This window comes from Tarenaya hassleriana, unplaced genomic scaffold (genome assembly GCF_000463585.1).
Source record: "Tarenaya hassleriana unplaced genomic scaffold, ASM46358v1 Cleome31, whole genome shotgun sequence".
In the NCBI taxonomy this organism is placed as follows: Eukaryota; Viridiplantae; Streptophyta; class Magnoliopsida; order Brassicales; family Cleomaceae; genus Tarenaya; species Tarenaya hassleriana.
Genome location: NW_010966274.1, coordinates 916,830 through 935,466, shown reverse-complemented (window position 1 = coordinate 935,466; position 18,637 = coordinate 916,830). Strand labels below are relative to the sequence as shown.

At 39.3% G+C, this 18,637-nt stretch overlaps 4 protein-coding genes across 4 annotated transcripts in view; all 4 read right to left on the bottom strand.

Moving 5' to 3' along the window:
* Nucleotides 1-1,548: 1,548 nt before the first annotated feature.
* On the bottom strand, nucleotides 1,549-4,094 carry LOC104820691 (E3 ubiquitin-protein ligase SP1-like). Its single transcript, XM_010551250.1, has 8 exons — nucleotides 4,065-4,094; nucleotides 3,823-3,945; nucleotides 3,651-3,716; nucleotides 3,063-3,178; nucleotides 2,594-2,692; nucleotides 1,971-2,026; nucleotides 1,807-1,858; nucleotides 1,549-1,660 (listed from the first exon to the last, which is right to left on the bottom strand). The coding sequence occupies exons 1-8, from the start codon at nucleotides 4,092-4,094 to the stop codon at nucleotides 1,549-1,551; spliced, it is 654 nt and encodes a 217-aa protein (XP_010549552.1).
* A 6,496-nt stretch (nucleotides 4,095-10,590) lies between these two features.
* On the bottom strand, nucleotides 10,591-12,829 carry LOC104820565 (uncharacterized protein At4g28440-like). The gene is made up of 2 exons (XM_010551049.1): nucleotides 12,359-12,829; nucleotides 10,591-11,061 (listed from the first exon to the last, which is right to left on the bottom strand). Exons 1-2 carry the CDS (start codon nucleotides 12,720-12,722, stop codon nucleotides 10,868-10,870), a joined length of 558 nt encoding a protein of 185 aa, XP_010549351.1. The 5' UTR covers nucleotides 12,723-12,829; the 3' UTR covers nucleotides 10,591-10,867.
* Nucleotides 12,830-16,556: 3,727 nt separating this feature from the next.
* LOC109116961 lies at nucleotides 16,557-17,902 on the bottom strand. Its single transcript, XM_019203332.1, has 2 exons — nucleotides 16,828-17,902; nucleotides 16,557-16,591 (listed from the first exon to the last, which is right to left on the bottom strand). The coding sequence occupies exons 1-2, from the start codon at nucleotides 17,900-17,902 to the stop codon at nucleotides 16,557-16,559; spliced, it is 1,110 nt and encodes a 369-aa protein (XP_019058877.1).
* Nucleotides 17,903-18,273: 371 nt separating this feature from the next.
* The window catches only part of LOC104820564 (MACPF domain-containing protein NSL1), a 2,809-nt gene continuing 2,445 nt past the window's right edge, over nucleotides 18,274-18,637 (bottom strand). Inside the window, 1 exon segment of the mRNA XM_010551048.2 lies at nucleotides 18,274-18,637. This exon segment is cut by the window's right edge and continues 4 nt beyond it. Coding sequence (XP_010549350.1) covers nucleotides 18,453-18,637 — 185 coding nt within the window. The 3' untranslated portion in view covers nucleotides 18,274-18,452.

Genomic DNA, 18,637 nt, shown 5'->3' with positions numbered 1-18,637 from the left:
ACCAGTCGAAACTGACCGATTTCGAGGAAGTTCAGACCTCAGGAGTAATCAAACCCACAAGCCTAGACTTGTCGTTTTCCTAAGTTGGAAATTTTCCCATCATATTCAATACATAATTTGCTGTAATTTGATATATAATTTTGTGGTTCCAAGAGGAGAAGTGTGACAACAAAAAGACGATGACACTTCAAAGCTCAAAGAAGAATCCCACTCTCGACGAGGAAAAGAAGAGGTCCAATGCGTTAATCACGGAGAGACAAAAGGACGAATTGAACCCCCTTATTACATCCTTTTCCCTTTATTTTTTCACTTTTTATTTTTTTATAGAAATAAAATATTGTTCTTTTTCCGAGAAAAAATAAAAAAAAAAACATTGATTTTATAAAAATTGAAAAGTGCCTAGAGCTACTCTTATTTTGTAATTTTTTAAACCTCGCACATACGTTTTTGGTTTGTTTGGACATTTAAAAATGGTGTAATTTTGAGTGGATATACGTATTTTCCGTGATTTTATTATGCAATTAAATTTTAATACTTTTTAAAAATATTTATGGATATTTTCTTGTAATTCAGGTGAAAATAATTGAGTGTTCCGATGAATTTTTTACCTGCGTTAAATATAATCATAGCATGTTATTTTATTTTGGTCCTATTCGATTAGGTTATATTTAGATTAATTTATTTTCCTTTTAGAAAAACGTAATCATTCGCTTTTTTGTATCGGATTCCATATGATTTATTTATATTTTAATCAAAATTTTAGAATAAATTTTGGGTTTTTCAGTTATTAGTATGTTTTATTCGGATTGGTTTGGATTTGATTTTTTCAAATTTTTAAAATTTTTTTACGTCAAATTTAATCCGGTTATAATTTCATTTTCTTTGATTTGTATCGGTTATTTTATAAATAACCAAATTGGCAACCCTTTCTGATTATATAAAATTTACAAAAAAAAAATGATGGAAAATAATAGTCAAATTAACCGAATATTAATGCCAAAGTGATATAAATAATCCGAAAAGATGTAAAGTGCTAATTAATTGTCAAAGAGGTCAATGAGGATTTAATTAGTTAAGCTGCCGATTGTTTAGTTGACACACAACCAATGCAAATCAAACGTCATATTTTTTTTCATAATCGAATTTTCTCAATGGTCAAAACGATATATATATAATAAATAGTCTAAAACTCACAATTTTTCAAAAATGTTTCATATAAAATCATGAATTTTATAATTTATGTATAAATTCATGAACTTTCTTAATCTTGTCATATTGCCACAATATTCCAAAGTTCATGATTTTATATACAAAAATTTAAAAATTCATAAAATTTATGTATAAAATCATGAACTTTCTTAATCTTGTCATATTGCCACAATATTCCAAAGTTCATGATTTTATATACAAAAATTAAAAAATTCATAAAATTCATGATTTGATATACAAATTATAAAGTTCATGATTTTATATGAAATTAATTTTTACATGGTAAAATCTGTTATTTTATATATATATATATATAATGGATAAATAAATAAAATGAGATTAAGTTCTTCGACGTCGACGAATCTTCACGGCCTCATCTATTCGTCTCCGGCAAAGAGGACAGCGTTTCAAACGCGACGAACATGCCATGCAGCAGCAGTTATGACCACACCTTCAAATTGCCAAAAAAAAGAAGCAATGGTTACAAAAATAAAATTAAAATAACAAAGATTCCCTTTTGATTTAATTCAATTTAATGACGGTCCAATTTTATTCAAATTACAAATCTCTTCGTTGTTTTTCATTTTGTTCACTTACTTAAGGAACAAGGCATTAGGCTCCCGGTCAAGGCAAACAACGCAGTCCTGACCTGAGAAAACCGAAACATAGAGTAAAGATGCCGTGCAATACAAGCAAGAGATTGAGACGCGGATTCAAACGCAAACGCAAACGCAAACTCCAAACGCCAAACGCCGGTTTACCTTCCGTCTCTTGCTCCGCTTTCCCAGCGGCTGCGGCGAGGGCGAGAGCGAGAGCTCTGCAACAAGACGACCTCACAACGTAAAAAACTTTTTTTTTTTTTGTTAAAGAACGTAAAAAAACTTTCGCATAGGTACGAATAATTAAAATATCGTATAAAAAATAATAATTAAAATATATATGATAGATAAAGTATACATTTGTTTTGAACAAATGCTTTTGTTAATTTCATTATTTACCATTTTACTTTTACGGTACGAGAGTCGAGATATCTTGAATATTTTGAAAATTTATGAAGTTCAAGATTTTATATAGAAATTATAAAATTTATAATTTTATATGGAGTTTTTTAAAAATTTATAATTTTTCAGACGATCGTCATTTTTTTTACAAATATATATTTTTTAAAATAGTTTTCGTTTCCGATATATTTACAAACACCCCAATATTTTAGTCTTGATATCTAAAACGATCGATCAGATACGACTGTAGATGTTAAAATGTGAGAAACGAGATCTTCGGGTACGGATCCAGACACCGGAAAATTCTCGTGTACCCGATCCATACCCATCCCGTAGCTAATTTGCATCTTTACAAAAAAGAAAAGACGAAAACCGAAAGATACCTGCTTCGGAACGCTAGCCATTTTCTTCTCTTTAGCATTGCAAACGCAGTTTCAAGCACACCAAAAGCCATCAAAACAGCAGAAGCATACTTAAACAGCCTGTCCGAAAGATAAGTAAACAATTTTGGTTCATCACAATTAACATCTTCAATAGCAAATATTAAGAAATATATATTTTTGGTAACCGGATATCCTATACCAAAGCCTAAACTAATTACGGGATCGGGAACCAGTCATGCATATAATTTGGATTATAGGTTCTCTCTCCAAACTTGAGGTTCGAATTCGGGTTAGGCTGTATCGAAGTTTGGGTTATTCACTTTCGTGTACATGAAATCTTACTATTACTAGGAGTCAATATATACATATATATATATATATACTCTTGTGTATATATATATAACACTAATCAATTGAGAATTCATTAATATGCTAATTAAGCAAATAGTAAGTAATAAGAGACATATACATGGAAATTTCTTCAACGTTAGAGATTCGGCCATCCAATTTCAACTCAGCAGAGATATAGAGAGACCCTTTCTTTGGCTTTTGGATTGTGATTTCTCCTGAATCATCTTTGATAGCCTGCAATCACATGAAATGAAATTCAAAAAAGAATATATATATATATATAATTAGAAAAATCCGAAATTCGAGTTCGACTTCCGTATCAATCCATGGGCATTTTTTATATTTTGTGTATTTATTTCTTCCATATTTTAGGGTTTTTTGTATTTGCGTACCTCTTGTCTCTTGATTAAAATTTATATCTCCCTTGATTACAGTTTACATATAACATAATATCATATTTTTATAAAAATTTGTCTTTAAATTTCGATATTAGGTATCGATCGACCCGAATGGATTTGGGTGAGGATATTATTTCGTGAGAAATTTGGATTCAAATTCGGATAATACCATTAAAACCCGATATTAATCCCATAATCTAACATATAATTCGTGGATTGTATACCGAATTATGTATTGGGAATTACGGATAATATATATATATATATATATATATATGTATGTATATTGTTCAACTCCACTTACGTACCTCACCAACGACGGTCAACAACGTACCAATTTGAAGAATATGCTCGGTGCGTTTTAATCTGATCAACTGAAAAAAAATAATTTAAAAATGATGTAATCGTCAAAACCGGTCGGACCAAAATATATATATATAAATCGAATAAATAAAAAAACTGATAATTATAAAATAAAACCTTGAGATTTTCGTCGATATAATGACTCTTTTGCCCTTCAAACACCTCGGACACTTCACTTCCAACCGCCGAAGTTAGGTTAGTTGCATCTGCTACATGGACAATATGTCCTGTTCCATCGTCCTAATTACAAAAAAAAAAAAAGATAATTAATGCTTAAATAATTTGGATTAGCGAGAGATTAGTAGAGGAAAACATGGGCTTTAATTAATTAATTATTTAATTAATTAATCACCAGATACCATGGGACCCGCTGGGTCGTCGAATACCATAACACATTCATTTCCTCCCAAACGCCCTTCTCCTTCTTCCTCTGATCATAGCGTAGCTCGACCTAATCGTTTCACGTCACGTATAAAACTATATAAACATTTACGATGTAAGTGTATATATATATACATACAATAATTTCATTATATATATATATATGTATATATATTATAGATGCTTACGGTTTCGTTGACTAAAACAGCTTGTAAGTCACTGTTCTTACACTTGATCGGTGTCTTGGAGCCAACCCTTCCGGACACAGCAACAATAAACGGTAATATTTTTGTCTCTTCGTCTAGCAATTTAGCATCGAGTAACGGGATCGATTTTAACCGAATAATACATAACCGTAACGGAACCAAATCCAGTATTTATGTTTTTTTTTTAAACAAATTGAACCGAACAAAATAAATAACCGAGAAGTCGAACATTTATTTGAAAAATGAGCATTTTTATCGATAAAAAAACCATATCCGAATAGTACCGAACTGAATAGTTATAAACCGAAATAAGCGAACCACCGAACCCAAACCGAAACAAAATAATCAAAGGTCTTCGGTCCAAACGCAACCGCAAACGCAAACGCAAACGCAAACGCAGAGTTAACCATAATTAATAATATAGAAAATAAATTTAGAGAAATGAAAATTTACTGCAAATTATTAACATACACAAATCGTTCAGTCGGGTGACGACTGTAGCCTTCTTGAGGACTTCATCGACATCATCTCTGCAACATTTAGAGAAGAAAATAATTAACTTCCTTAATAAAAATTAAAATTTAAATTTAAATAACAAATTAAAATAAAGAATATTATTCCGACAGTAAATATATAAACCTGAAACCGGCAATAATAAGGCCGAGGAAACAAAGAACGGCGGCTCCACACACGCACGAGAAAGTGAATTTCCCGCACGATTCCATCTTCGAGCCATATAATATACACATGCCATAACAAAAATGTAATGTCGGAGATTTTACATTATCATATATGTAAACTGTTATATATATATATATATATATATATATATATATATATAGAAAAAAGATAAAAAAAAACAAAAGTGAAAATCGGATTTAATGTGGAAAATCATTCGGTATCGAGAGTAAAAACCATGAAACCGTAATACTCTAAACAATTTTGTGAATTCGCCGAATTTATGGATTATATATATGTCCACACAATTTTAATCGAATAAGAAACACACTGAAATTACAAAATATTAACGGTAATATATATTCTCTTAGAGAACACTAAACACGCAGGCAATCACTTACAAATCATACAATAAAATCAAAGATTGTGGAGTCTTGAGCAAAACCCTCGGTATTGTGTAGAAGCTCTCAAAGCCTCCAGGTGAAGCAGAGGTTCTGAAAAACACGGAGGGGCGTTCTGGTCATTTCTTAATTTAGTGAATGAAACCCTAAGGGTTTCAAGGTTGTTCTCATTCGAACGGTTCTGCGTGTGTTTTCGGCCGAGAGTCTTCTCTCGTCCGGCGAGCATAGCTCGCGGTCTCCGGCGCCGTTCCGGCGGTGTCCGGTGGTTCCGGTCGGTTGTAACCCTAGCTACTAAACGCGGCTTCCTCTTCCCGAGACGTAGGCACCGAGATTTTATCTCGGTTGCTGAACTCGTATCCCGGTTGTCTCTTGCGTTCTTTCGTTCTGTTCACACGAGTGTAGATCGGAGAGGTTACGGTGAGGGATCGGTCGATAATCCACTACAAGTGGTATCAGAGCCTGGTCGAAGCGCGATTCGGTGGATTTCGGCGGCGTCTCGGTCATCCAGGTAAGTCTGAGTCTCGGTGGTTTTAGATCTGAGCGTTCTGATGTTTCTTTCGAGTGTTTCAGGGCTCGGAACAGAGAGAGCGAAGGTCAGAAGGTCAGATCGGCGGTGAAAGATCCTGTGACGGAGCTCAGACCGGTGGGACGAAGATCGGTAAGTCTCGGATCTAACTCGAGCTGAGTCAATCAGCCGAGTTCAGAGCCCGAGGAGGTAAGTTGTGCCTGTGTGCGGTTAGATCTAGGGTTTCTGGGTGAAAACCGGTGGAGAACCGGCGATTTTCCGGCGAAATTGGCCGTGACTCGCCGAGTCGCGGCTGAGTCGGAGAATCGGGGTGAGTCAACCACCGGGTTGACTCGGGTGACTCGGCGGCTTCCGCAATCCGAAATTAGGGTTTTCGGTTTAAACCGGTTTAGCCGGTTTAAATCCGATTGAGTAATTAAACCCGGTTCAATTTTTCAATCGAACCGGTTTAGGTTGGTCAAGTCAAATCGTTGACCAAAATTGGTCAACAGTTGACCGGTAAGGTCAAACCGGACCGGTTCAGGTCAATTGGACCGGTTCAGGTCCGGTTTGGGGTCAATGGGACCGATTCAGTCCGGTTCAGGTCAATCCAGGTCCGGTTTAGGACAATTAGGTCTGGTTTAGGACAATTAGGTCCGGTTTAGGTCAGTCCAGGTCCGGTTTAGGACAATTAGGTCCGGTTTAAGTCATTCCAGGTCCGGTTTAGGACAATTAGGTCCGGTTTAGGTCATTCCAGGTCCGGTTTAGGTCAATTGAGTCCGGTTTAGGTCATTCCAGGTCCGGTTTAGGTTAATTGAGTCCGGTTTTGGTCAATTTGAGTCTGGTTTAGGTCAACCTAGGTCTGGTTCTTGTCAATTCAGGCTAAGTTAGGCTGGTTTAGGTCTAATTAGGGTCTGATTTGTTCGGTTCTGTCTAATTCAGACTGGAATTGAGTCCGGTTTAGGTCATTCCAGGTCCGGTTTAGGTTAATTGAGTCCGGTTTTGGTCAATTTGAGTCTGGTTTAGGTCAACCTAGGTCTGGTTCTTGTCAATTCAGGCTAAGTTAGGCTGGTTTAGGTCTAATTAGGGTCTGATTTGTTCGGTTCTGTCTAATTCAGACTGGTTTAGGGCAATTAAGTCGGGAAGAGGTCAATGTAGGCCGGTTTAGACTTGATATAGGTCTGATGTAGGTCTGTTTTGTCCGGTTAAGGCTAGAATTGTCCGGGTTTAGATCAATAGGGTTCGGTTTAGGTAAATCAGACTAGGTATAGGCTGGAATAGGTCTGATTTAGGTCTGGTTTATCGGAATAGGACTAGTATTGATCAGGTTAAGGTCTGAATTCGTGGTTTAGGGCCAGATTAGATCGGTTTAGGGTCTGGAATGTACAATTAGGACTAGAACTAACTGGTTTAGGGTTAGGTTAGTTCAAATTAGGTCTGATGGTATCTGGTTTAGGGCATAGTGGACTGATTTAGGGTGGATTAAGGTCTGTAGTGATCGGTTTACCTTGTTAGGCTGGTCTAGTGTCAAATTTGGCTTAGTTTAGTGAAATATACTAAGGATAGACCTGTTTAGATCTCGGTTTAGCTGATGTGAGTCATAGATTCCTGTCTTTCTGTTCAGTATAGGTCTGAACAGGTGGGATTTGATGACGTTTAGCTGGGTAAGAGGTCTGGGTAGACTAAAATAGGCTGGTATAGGTCTAAGATTGACTGGTTTAGGTCGGTATAGATCTGTAAGGGTCGTTTGTGGGTCTCGGTTAGGTCTGGTTTAGCCAAATTTGGGTTAGTCTAGCTTAGTCTAGGTCTGATCAGTAGGTAATTAGGTCAAAATAGACTTGGTTAGGTCTGATTAGGTAGAGACGTACCTAGGTTTAGGACCGATAGACTTAGGGTTAGAGCGTGTTTAAGCACGGCTAGGTAGAAACATACCTAGGGTTAAGTCCTCTAGGGTTCGGTCTCATCCCTCGTGTCATGTTACATCACTTCTAGGGTCGGGTAAGTCACTTCCGGGTTGAGTCGGTTTTAGACTCAGGTTTTATCATCGTAGGATGATGGAGTTAGATTGTCTAGCTCGGTATACCCCGAAAGGGGTATGGTGGAAGGACTAGGGGTCTCGGGCAAAACCCGAGAAATCGGGTTGCAGGAGTAGACCAAGGACCAGGTGGAGTGAGTTGTTCCGCGGGTAGGTAGGGACACTACAAGAAGGTGTTGTAGGTCCCGAATGACGAGGTAGGGAGAGTCCGAGGTAGAAGGACATATGACCTCGGAGGAGTAAACCGAAGCTGCTTCGGTTCTCGGTGGTAGGTCAGGAGGTGAGGTCTCCACATTTAGGTGGAGTTTCCTCGGGTAGGATGCTCAGGAGATGGTGTGAGCAGGGAGGTGTCGGGTTATCACCGGGTAGAGTCGGTGTAGGTTGGCGCTAGGACACTCTCTCGAGGAGAAGCACGTGCACTCACGTGCCTCATTCTCGGTGGAGCATCGTAGATGACTAGGATCGTCTTCACGGGATAAAACCGTGGGACAATCTTAGTTGGCAGGTTAGGGTCCGTGGGTAGAAGTCGCTAACTCATAGGTGGTGTAGACTCTACGGGGATCCAGGGCTAGGTTATCTAGCAGGTTCGGTAGTATGACTCAGGGTAGTCTCGGGGAAGTCGGGATAGACTTAGGAGACGAGTAGACGTCGGGTATAATCCTCGGGTTAGCTAGCAGGTATAGTCTTGGACTTTACTAGGAGGGTTAGTTAGACGGTCTAGAGAGTCATAACTAGTCGAGGTCTTAGCTAGTCTTCGGAAAACGGAAGGTGTCGGGGACACTCGTTTTGGGTAGACTAGGTTTGCGTGTTTATTTCTTTATCACGCTGAGACGTACTTATGGTACGCTCGGTAAGGACTCTATTAGAGCGGCACGTTTGATACGCCTAGGATGTGTCGGGAGGTAGAGTTAACAAATGGAAGTAGACGGGAAGCGACAGCGTGCTAGGGTTCATGTTTGGCGTTATATATTGTGTTTGCTTTGCTTCGTGTTTCCTTTTGCAGGTTTTGCTGAAGAAGGTGGAGATTTGTGGAGTCTTGAGCAAAACCCTCGGTATTGTGTAGAAGCTCTCAAAGCCTCCAGGTGAAGCAGAGGTTCTGAAAAACACGGAGGGGCATTCTGGTCATTTCTTAATTTAGTGAATGAAACCCTAAGGGTTTCAAGGTTGTTCTCATTCGAACGGTTCTGCGTGTGTTTTCGGCCGAGAGTCTTCTCTCGTCCGGCGAGCATAGCTCGCGGTCTCCGGCGCCGTTCCGGCGGTGTCCGGTGGTTCCGGTCGGTTGTAACCCTAGCTACTAAACGCGGCTTCCTCTTCCCGAGACGTAGGCACCGAGATTTTATCTCGGTTGCTGAACTCGTATCCCGGTTGTCTCTTGCGTTCTTTCGTTCTGTTCACACGAGTGTAGATCGGAGAGGTTACGGTGAGGGATCGGTCGATAATCCACTACAAAGATATATAAGATAATATACCAATATATAACTCAATCGCAAAAGAATAATATATAAAAAACAAATTTGATAAAAAAAAAAAAAACCTTAATTGATCCGATTCTAACCTTAGGAATCAAAATCCAACCACACAAAATCAAGAACAGCGAGAGTAAAAGGTATATATACTCACAATTTTAGACCAACACACACACATATACATATATATATATATATATATCGACCCACTGAATTTATATAGAAATCTGCATGATCTTTAATAAAAAGGTGAAGGAAAATTCTATAGGAGAAAATTCGATGGAGTTTTCTATGGAGAAATAAGCGTTAAATTCGGTAAATATCCCACCACGTTGGAGGGAAATTCTACAGTGCTTACGTCGTGACTTACGTGCATGCATGCATGCATTATGTCGAAATTATTCTTTTTAAGACCACATTCGACGAAATTAATCTCGTTTGTCATTGCACCTCTTTCGTTCTGAATTCATCTAAATTTATTATCATAATAATATTTATTATTATTATTTCATCAAAAAAAATATTTATTATGATTAATATCGTTAATTATTATTACTATTAAAATCTCTCGGTTCTAACATGCACCGCATTAAGACACTGTTTCGTTGGTTCGGATAAGATTTTTATATTCCCAAGTTGTCGATTCCTTTTCTTTAATTAATTCGTTTTTTTATTGGACATGCGATTTGAGATTCCTAGAAGTTTAATTCCACTTCATTTATTGCGTAATTATTACACTTTTATTCAATAATAAGATTACCAATGCAAATCTCAATTAATCCCTCTTATCGATGTCGTCGAATGGATGGATTTTGGTTTAGTTCTACTGGTAAAGAATAATTTTTTTTTAAAAAAAAAAGAATTTATTTCTAATTTGAATGAAAAATTAATTACATTCTAGAAAAAAAAAATATAACCTTTTAATTTTTATATCGAATTCGCTTCATTTCCACTGTGTTTAATTTTAGTTCAAATTGTCAAGAAAAAATTTATTTTTTCCAACTATAATTTTTATTCGTTTTTATTGACTTTTATTTTAGTTCAAATTGCCTTAAAAAAATCTGATCTTTTCCAATTATTATTTTTTTCGTTCTGATTTATATTCAATTTTTTTTTATTTTAAAAAACCATAACTGAAATCAAACCCTATCCAATTATGAATAGATATTTTAGAAAATCATATCCGTTTGATTTGAATTTTTTGGACATTTGATTGAACATTTTTGCAATTTCATGAACCAAATGGACACCCAAATAACACACATTCCTTTTCCGTACAAATAACCTTACGATGAGCTTACAAGAAAGAAAACGACAAGGGCAATACATTGACTTCAATCAACAACTCGCTCATCCGCCACAGAGGAAAACAGAGATGATAACCCTTTTCGTCTCTCGTTTTCTTCCTTCCTTCCTTTTTGGCCTTTCCAGATTTAAACACCCCCTGCCTGAAACAAGAACAACAGGTGGAGCCGAGCCGAGTTCCGATCTTATTCTTCTCCTACAACGTTAACGAGCTCGTATTCCACGAGGGACAGGTTATTTCCCTCTTTCACCGTGAATTCCGCTGGTTCGGTGGCTTCGATCCGTCCCCATTTGTCCACCGCTATCCTCATCGACCCCTTGAACATGTCTATCTTTGCGTTCCTGAGGTTTACCGTCGCTCCTGGCTTCATCACGTCCACTGACCCCAGAAAGATTTATGAGTTAGTCATAAAGTTCACGGATTTACGATACAACCTGATAGTAGTGATATATGATGAAAGCGATCTAACGTAATCACATCAAACCCCGAAATGTGCAACACTACAAGCGGAGCGAAGAAGAAAGGCAGCACCTTTCGGCATTTTACAGACAAATATATCAACTTAGGAAGCCGAACAGAGTCTCCTATGTTAGTAAGTTCCAGGCCACATTCAGCTTCAGCCCAGCAGAGAGGCTATACGTATCAAGAGTCTACACATGTTCGGCTTAAGCTTTCGAGACAAATAAAATTGAACAAAACTTTTCCGAGGAAACCCAACTACCTTTGTTGTAATTACAAATGACACCTGCCATGTCAATTGTGTTAGAAAACCGACTTCCCTTTCTTAAGAACAGCAACAGAGTTAACTTAAGTTCAGAATTGGACAAACCCAGATAAGAGAGGATCATGGATTGCTGCATGACAATGGCTAGAACACAATAAGTCGGGTGCTAACCTCGTATACCTCCATAAACTATGAGACTAGTTCATACCACAATGTTGTTTGGTAGATGAGAGCAACAGGTGTAGAAGAAGTTAATCCTGTCCTTGTTAAGACACAGCCATACTTCCCACGTCCCAAAATGAAGGGATTATCGATCAATATAGAGAGAGACGTCGAGGGAAAACAAAATGGAACAAAACAGACAGCTTTGAGATAAGACTCAACTAAATAAAGTTTTCTCAGCAATAGCCGTACGACTACTTCAAGATCTCTTATCGGTTTGGGGAGAATTCCAAGCATATACATCAAAGTAAACAACAAGACTGGCGAGATGATCATCTACAGATACCATGGACAAGAAATCTGCAATCTTGTCTCGCCCGACAAGAACGTATACAAGACACTAAGCGTCGCGCAGTTAATAAGGCATAAACCGTATAGCTAAGAAAATATCACGCAATATTTAATCAGAACTATCACAGTTACTTGTGTTTTTTCATTTGAACACTGATCAAATGTTTATGGATTAAGTGAAACACCAGCCTATTGGAGTTCGGGGCAACTTCCACAATGTTTCATGGACCGAATCAGCAATTGTGTCAATCAAAGGAGCTAGGAAAATTCGAACCACATAAACCCAACAAGGCCTTCGTCTATATTGGTCGCAGATTCTTCAGATATTATCAATTCAAAACAAATTGTGATTAAAAGAAACCTAGTATTCTGCAAGATCGACGAATACCCAGAAGAGAAACTATCCAGAAAGAACAAAAGAGGGAATAAATGCCTCACCTTGATCGTTGCGAGCGGTGAAGAGGATGGTACCGGTCTCGTCTCCGACAAGACACTCGGCGATCCGTGTCGGTCGGAGCTGAGGAGCCGCAGAAGCGCCCGACCCACCCTTCTGAAGGACGGTCATCTGATCCACGACCTTAACGGTCAAGGTGTGACCGTTCGTGCCCGGTTTCAGCTGATCCACCTTGATGAACACCGGTTTCCTCTTCTCCGGCATGGTCTGAGGCTGCGACTGCTGCTCCCGCACTTGGTACTGACGCGCCGCCTCGGGATTCCTCCCTCCTCGTCTCTGCGGAGGATGCCCGTTCCTCGGCCGAGGTCTGTGCTGCTGGAAATTGCTGCCGGTGTTGTTCGACGCCATTGACGATTGGAGAGGGATGCAAAGGAGGAATCTCGTAGACTGGTGTGTTTTGGAATTGTTTCTTCGATTCGTAGAATAAAAACCCTAGAAAAGGAAGACGATGAGATTTCTGATCAGTGGGAATATTTCTTTATTTTATCTTTTTTTAAATTAAAAAAAAAAAGAAAAGAAAAAACGACGCTATACGAACGTGGCCACCTCAAATCAAATGGGCCCTACAAGTAGTAGGCCCATTCAATATGGGCTTATATTCTATTGATGGGCTTATCTTACATGTGGAATATTATATATATATATATATATATATATATATATATATATATATATATATATATATTCCCCGTTTTGCTTATAATTATATTTTCGTATGCTTATTCGAAATTAAAGTTTAGAAATTATTATGTTAAAAAATAATCATCTTTATCACTAATTGATCAAATCAAAGTTTAGGAATTATTGTGTTAAAAAATACAAATTTAGAAATTAATGTGTTAAAAAATATAAGTTTAGAAATTATTATGTTCAAAAATACAAGAAAAAAATATTTTTTATATCCACATCTTAATATCCACATCTTCGATTCACAATTTAATATCCACATCTTTTTTATAGCTAAGCCACCAAAATAATATTTCCTTAGCACAATTTTATTTAGTTTATTTTCCAAAATTTTATTTGTATAGAATTCAATGCATAGAGTTAAATATTTTTTTCACAATTTAATATCCAAATCTTTTTTTATAGCTGAGCCACCAAAATAATATTTTTTTAACACAATTTTATTTATTTTTTCCGTCTTATACCATTATCACATCGTTTCATTTCAATTATAGTTATCATGCAAATCAATATATCTATTTTATAAATAACGTAACAGATTTATTGATCAGATTATATATATATATATATACAAATATTTAAACATACAAAAATTGTAACTTGGTATAATTCCCTGCTGGGCTCTATTCTCATTGATCACATATATATATACATTGAGAGTATTATGGAAACGGTTACATATATGGAAAGATATATGCAATCACGTAAGATCCTATATTAGTCCGTAATATCCTCTATCACACCCCCACAGTCGGAGCGGGAGAAGGTCGAACGCTCAGACTGGATCGAAATTCAAGGAACAACGATGATGGTAGGCCCTTGGTGAAGATGTCCGCATATTGAGATGACGAGGGAACATGCAGAACTCGTACCTGACCGATGGCAACCTTTTCGCGTACAAAATGGATGTCAATCTCGATATGCTTCGTTCTTTGATGTTGAACAGGATTCGCCGACATATATACCGCACTGACATTGTCGCAAAAGACCACGGTTGAACGAGTGAGAGGACAATGAAGTTCCGTGAGTAGGTTACGTAACCAGCAAGCTTCGGCCACCGCATTAGCAACACCACGATACTCTGCTTCGGCACTTGAACGGGAAGTCGTTTGTTGACGTTTGGATGACCAAGAAACCAAGTTGTCTCCAAGGAAAACACAGTAGCCAGATGTTGAGCGACGCGTGTCGGGGCAGCCGGCCCAATCGGCATCGGAGTAGGCTGTTATAGTTGATGGAGACGATATGCAAAGGTGAATTCCGTGATTCATTGTCCCTCGAACATACCTGAGGATGCGTTTCAATGCGTTCATGTGTGGCTCCCGTGGATCATGCATGAAGAGACATATTTGTTGAACCGCATATGCAATGTCGGGGCGTGTAAATGTTAGGTATTGTAGGGCACCGGCAAGACTTCGGTATAGAGTAGGATCTTCGACAGGTGGACCAACATCTGCTGCGAGTTTTGATTTGGTGTCGGCTGGAGTGAGACATGGATTGCATGAATCCAAGTTGGCTCGGTGAAGAATGTCGGCGGCATATTGTGATTGGCATAAGAACAATCCTTCCTTATTCGATGTAGCTTGTACACCAAGGAAATAGTGCAGTGAGCCAAGATCCGTCATAGCAAATTCTCCATGCAAAGACTGAATGATTTCACCGAGAAAAGCCGAGGAAGATGCCGTAAGGATGATATCGTCCACATAAAGGAGAAGAAATGCCGTCCCCGTGGGTTTTCGCATGATGAAGAGAGATGAGTCACATTTGCTGTGATTGAATCCAAGTTTGCAAACAAAAGCTGCAAACCGATGAAACCATGCGCGTGGTGCTTGCTTTAGGCCGTAGAGTGATCGGCGTAAGAGGCAAACATGATCCGACCTCTCACGATCGGCAAATCCCGGCGGTTGATGCATGTAGACGGTTTCATGTAGATTGCCATGGAGGAATGCATTCTTGACGTCGAGTTGATGGATTGGCCATCGGTGAGACAAAGCAATGCTTAGAACAACACGTATAGTCGCCGGTTTAACTACGGGACTGAATGTATCTCCATAATCGAGCCCCGGTTGTTGAGACTTGCCATTTGCCACTAGACGCGCCTTGTAACGTGCATGAGATCCATCTGCATTGAACTTATGCCTGAAAAGCCACATAGAACGAACCACGTTAACCCCGGGGGGTCGGGGAACCAAGTCCCACGTCCCGTTTTTAATAAGAGCATCATATTTCTCATACATAGCAGCCCGCCAATGGTGATTCTTTAGGGCAAAGAGATGAGATTTTGGTAGAGGGGAGATTTGGTCAGTGAGTAACGTAAGAACTTGTTTTCTTTTGGTGATTCCCGATTTACTCCGGGTTGTCATGGGATGTGGGGCGAGGGTTGAGGTCGGTGCAGGCGGTCTAGGTGGTATGATGGGGGTTGTGTTCGGTGGGAGTGTTGGCGTCGTCGGTGAGTCAAGGGGCAACTCGCGGAGTGTTCGATAGAAGGTATTGGTTTCGGTATCATTATCAAGAAATTCATAAGAAGATGATGGTGTTTGTGTGAAAGTGGAGAAAGGGAATTTGTTCTCATCAAAGTACACATGACGTGAGATGATGATTTTACGAGAGACGAGATCAAAACATCTATAGCCACGATGATGAGATGGGTAACCGAGAAATACACATGGGGTGGATCTCGGTGAAAGTTTGTGAGGAGCGGTGGAGATGAGGTTTGGGTAGCACAAACAACCGAAGACACGTAGGTGAGAGAGTGAGATAGGTTTGGCAAAAAGTTTGGTGAAGGGGCTGTTGTTGCCAATGGTTGTCGAAGGCAAGAGATTTAGGATATGTGCACTCATGTGTAAAGCTTCCACCCAAAAATGTGGTGGAAGATTTGCTTGAAAGAGTAGAGTGCGTATGAGATTATTGATGGTTCGTATGATCCTTTCGGCTTTGCCGTTTTGTTGAGAGGTGTGGGGGCAAGAAAAACGAGCTAAGATCCCGTGTTTATCAAGAAAGGTTTGAAAGATTTTGTTGTCGAATTCACCCCCATGATCACATTGAAAGGCTTTGATGGTTGTTTTAAATTGGTTTTGAACGTATGAATGAAAGAGTAGGAATTTAGAAAAGACGTCACTTTTTCGACGGAGTGGATATACCCAAAGAAATTGAGTGAAATGATCAAGAAACACGACATAATAACGTAAACCACTAACACTCGAGATGGGAGATGTCCAAACATCCGAATGAATTATTTGAAAAGGTTCCGAAACCAATGTATTAGAACGAAAGAAAGGAAGTCGAACACTTTTACCGAGATGACATGCTTCACAAGTCGAAGACACGTCCGGCTTATTACAATGAATAAATCCATGAGAAAGCAAATGTTGAAAAACCGAGTTGCCCGTGTGACCCAATCGACGATGCCAAATGGTGGTAGATGGAGTGAGCAAAGCAATAGGAGCGTGAATGTCGGTGTTGGTGTGTTCTATGATTGGGTAGAGAGGCCCGGTGCTATCACATCGGAGAAGAATCCGTTGTGTGGGACGATCCTTGACAGAAAAACCAAGAGGATCAAACTCAATAGAACAGTTATTATCGGTAGTGAATTGACGGACTGAAACAAGATTTTTAATAATGGAGGGCGCAACAAGAACATTGCGTAAAGTAAGGTTTCGTGAAGAGGAAGAAATGGTGGTTTGGCCAGATTTATGAATGGGAATTAAAGAACCATCACCGACGGTGACGGAGGGAGTGATGCTCGAATTAAAAACAGAGTGTAGGTTACCTGGCTGGTTCGTGAGGTGAGCCGTCGCGCCGCTGTCCATGTACCATGCATTGTCGGCTGGGTTTTGTAACGTCATGGTGTTGAAGGCTTGTGCTAGGGCAGTCGCAGGTTCGACATTTGCCGCGGGTGGTGTATGGGTCGACCATTGAGGCGAGGGGACACGAGCTTGAGATTGTTGTCCCGGGTTTGGTCCAAGAATACCAGGAGCATAGGCCGGATGTGCCCAGGGGTTTGGCCAAAATGATGGCCAGTTATTGTTCCACGATGGTCCGTTGTTATGGTTATTGTTGTGGAATCTTCGTCCACGAGATTGGCGGCCACGACGATTTCCATGACGACCATCGCGTTGATGATAAGGACGCGGAGAAGAAGACCATGAGGGAGGAGGTCGTGGAGATGCTGTAGTTTCCGTGTAGAGTACGGTTGGTGAAGACGAGTGTTCGGTGTGAGAGGGCTGATGACGAATGGTCTTGGAAAGACGTTGTTCTTCGAGTGTGAGCATAGATCTTGCATCTTCAAATGTGGGGAATGGTGACTTATGTTTGATAACATTGACGATGTTATCAAACTTCTCGTTGAGACCGTTGAGCATATGCATAACCAAGGAACGATCGGAGAGTTCGGCGTCGATGTTGGATAGGAGATCCGAAAGTTTCTTCAACTTTTGACAGTACTCTTGAACACTGAGATCTCCAATGGTGAGAGTGTGGAGTTCATGTTCAAGTTGGATTGCTCGTGCCTCCTTGTTGTCACGAAATTGATTTTCCAATCGCGTCCATAGCGCTTGTGCCGTACTTTTCTTCTTAAGCACGTTCGTGAGCATCGGTTGTGATATAGTGCCGTAGATCCACAACTTGACAAGGCCGTCAATTCTTGTCCAATACGTATCATCTGGTCCTGATGGTTGGGTTGTGCCATCGAGGTGACCCATAACACCGAAACTGAGACAGTGTGTCTCAAACAATTCACGCCAAGCATCATAATTGAATTCGTCCATGTTGAGCGTGATCGGAATGTGCGATTTGATGTTGCTCACTCCAAAGGGCTTCTCAGTTTGGTTTGTATCGGTAGCCATGGCTGTTTAGAGGAGAGGTGATGAAGAAGAGAAGAAGAAGATGACGGCCGGGTTGAGAAAAGAAGAAGAGAGAGATGGCGAAAAGGGTTAAGAAGATTTGGAAATCTCTGATACCATGTAACTTGGTATAATTCCCTGCTGGGCTCTATTCTCATTGATCACATATATATATACATTGAGAGTATTATGGAAACGGTTACATATATGGAAAGATATATGCAATCACGTAAGATCCTATATTAGTCCGTAATATCCTCTATCAAAAATATCATTTCGAATAATAAATTTTAAAATATCTTGAGAAAATGAACACTAAATTATTTCAAGAAAAAAATGTTGATAAAAAAAATACACGAAGGAAACCAAATCACTGTCCGAATGATTCAAAAACTAAGGCTATAATAAACAAACTTCACATATATACAACGAATCATTTACACACGAGATTTGCCTCATCCATCACAGAAACAGCAATAAGAACAAATACGACATCGCCCCAAAACAATGTGTGTATATATATATACATACATGTATATATATCGTCGTGATCTCAGCCCAACGAATCATCTTCCGACACAACAGTCAAGAGAGAGTACTTGGCTTTAATGGAGATTTTCCCGCCCTCCACGCAAAGCTTGGCCCCGGTCACGACCCAGTAACCAGGCGGCTCTTCCGGCCCCCGGACCTTCTCCTTCGTGTCCACCAGATTCAGCAGCTTCGGCTTCACCGGCGGCG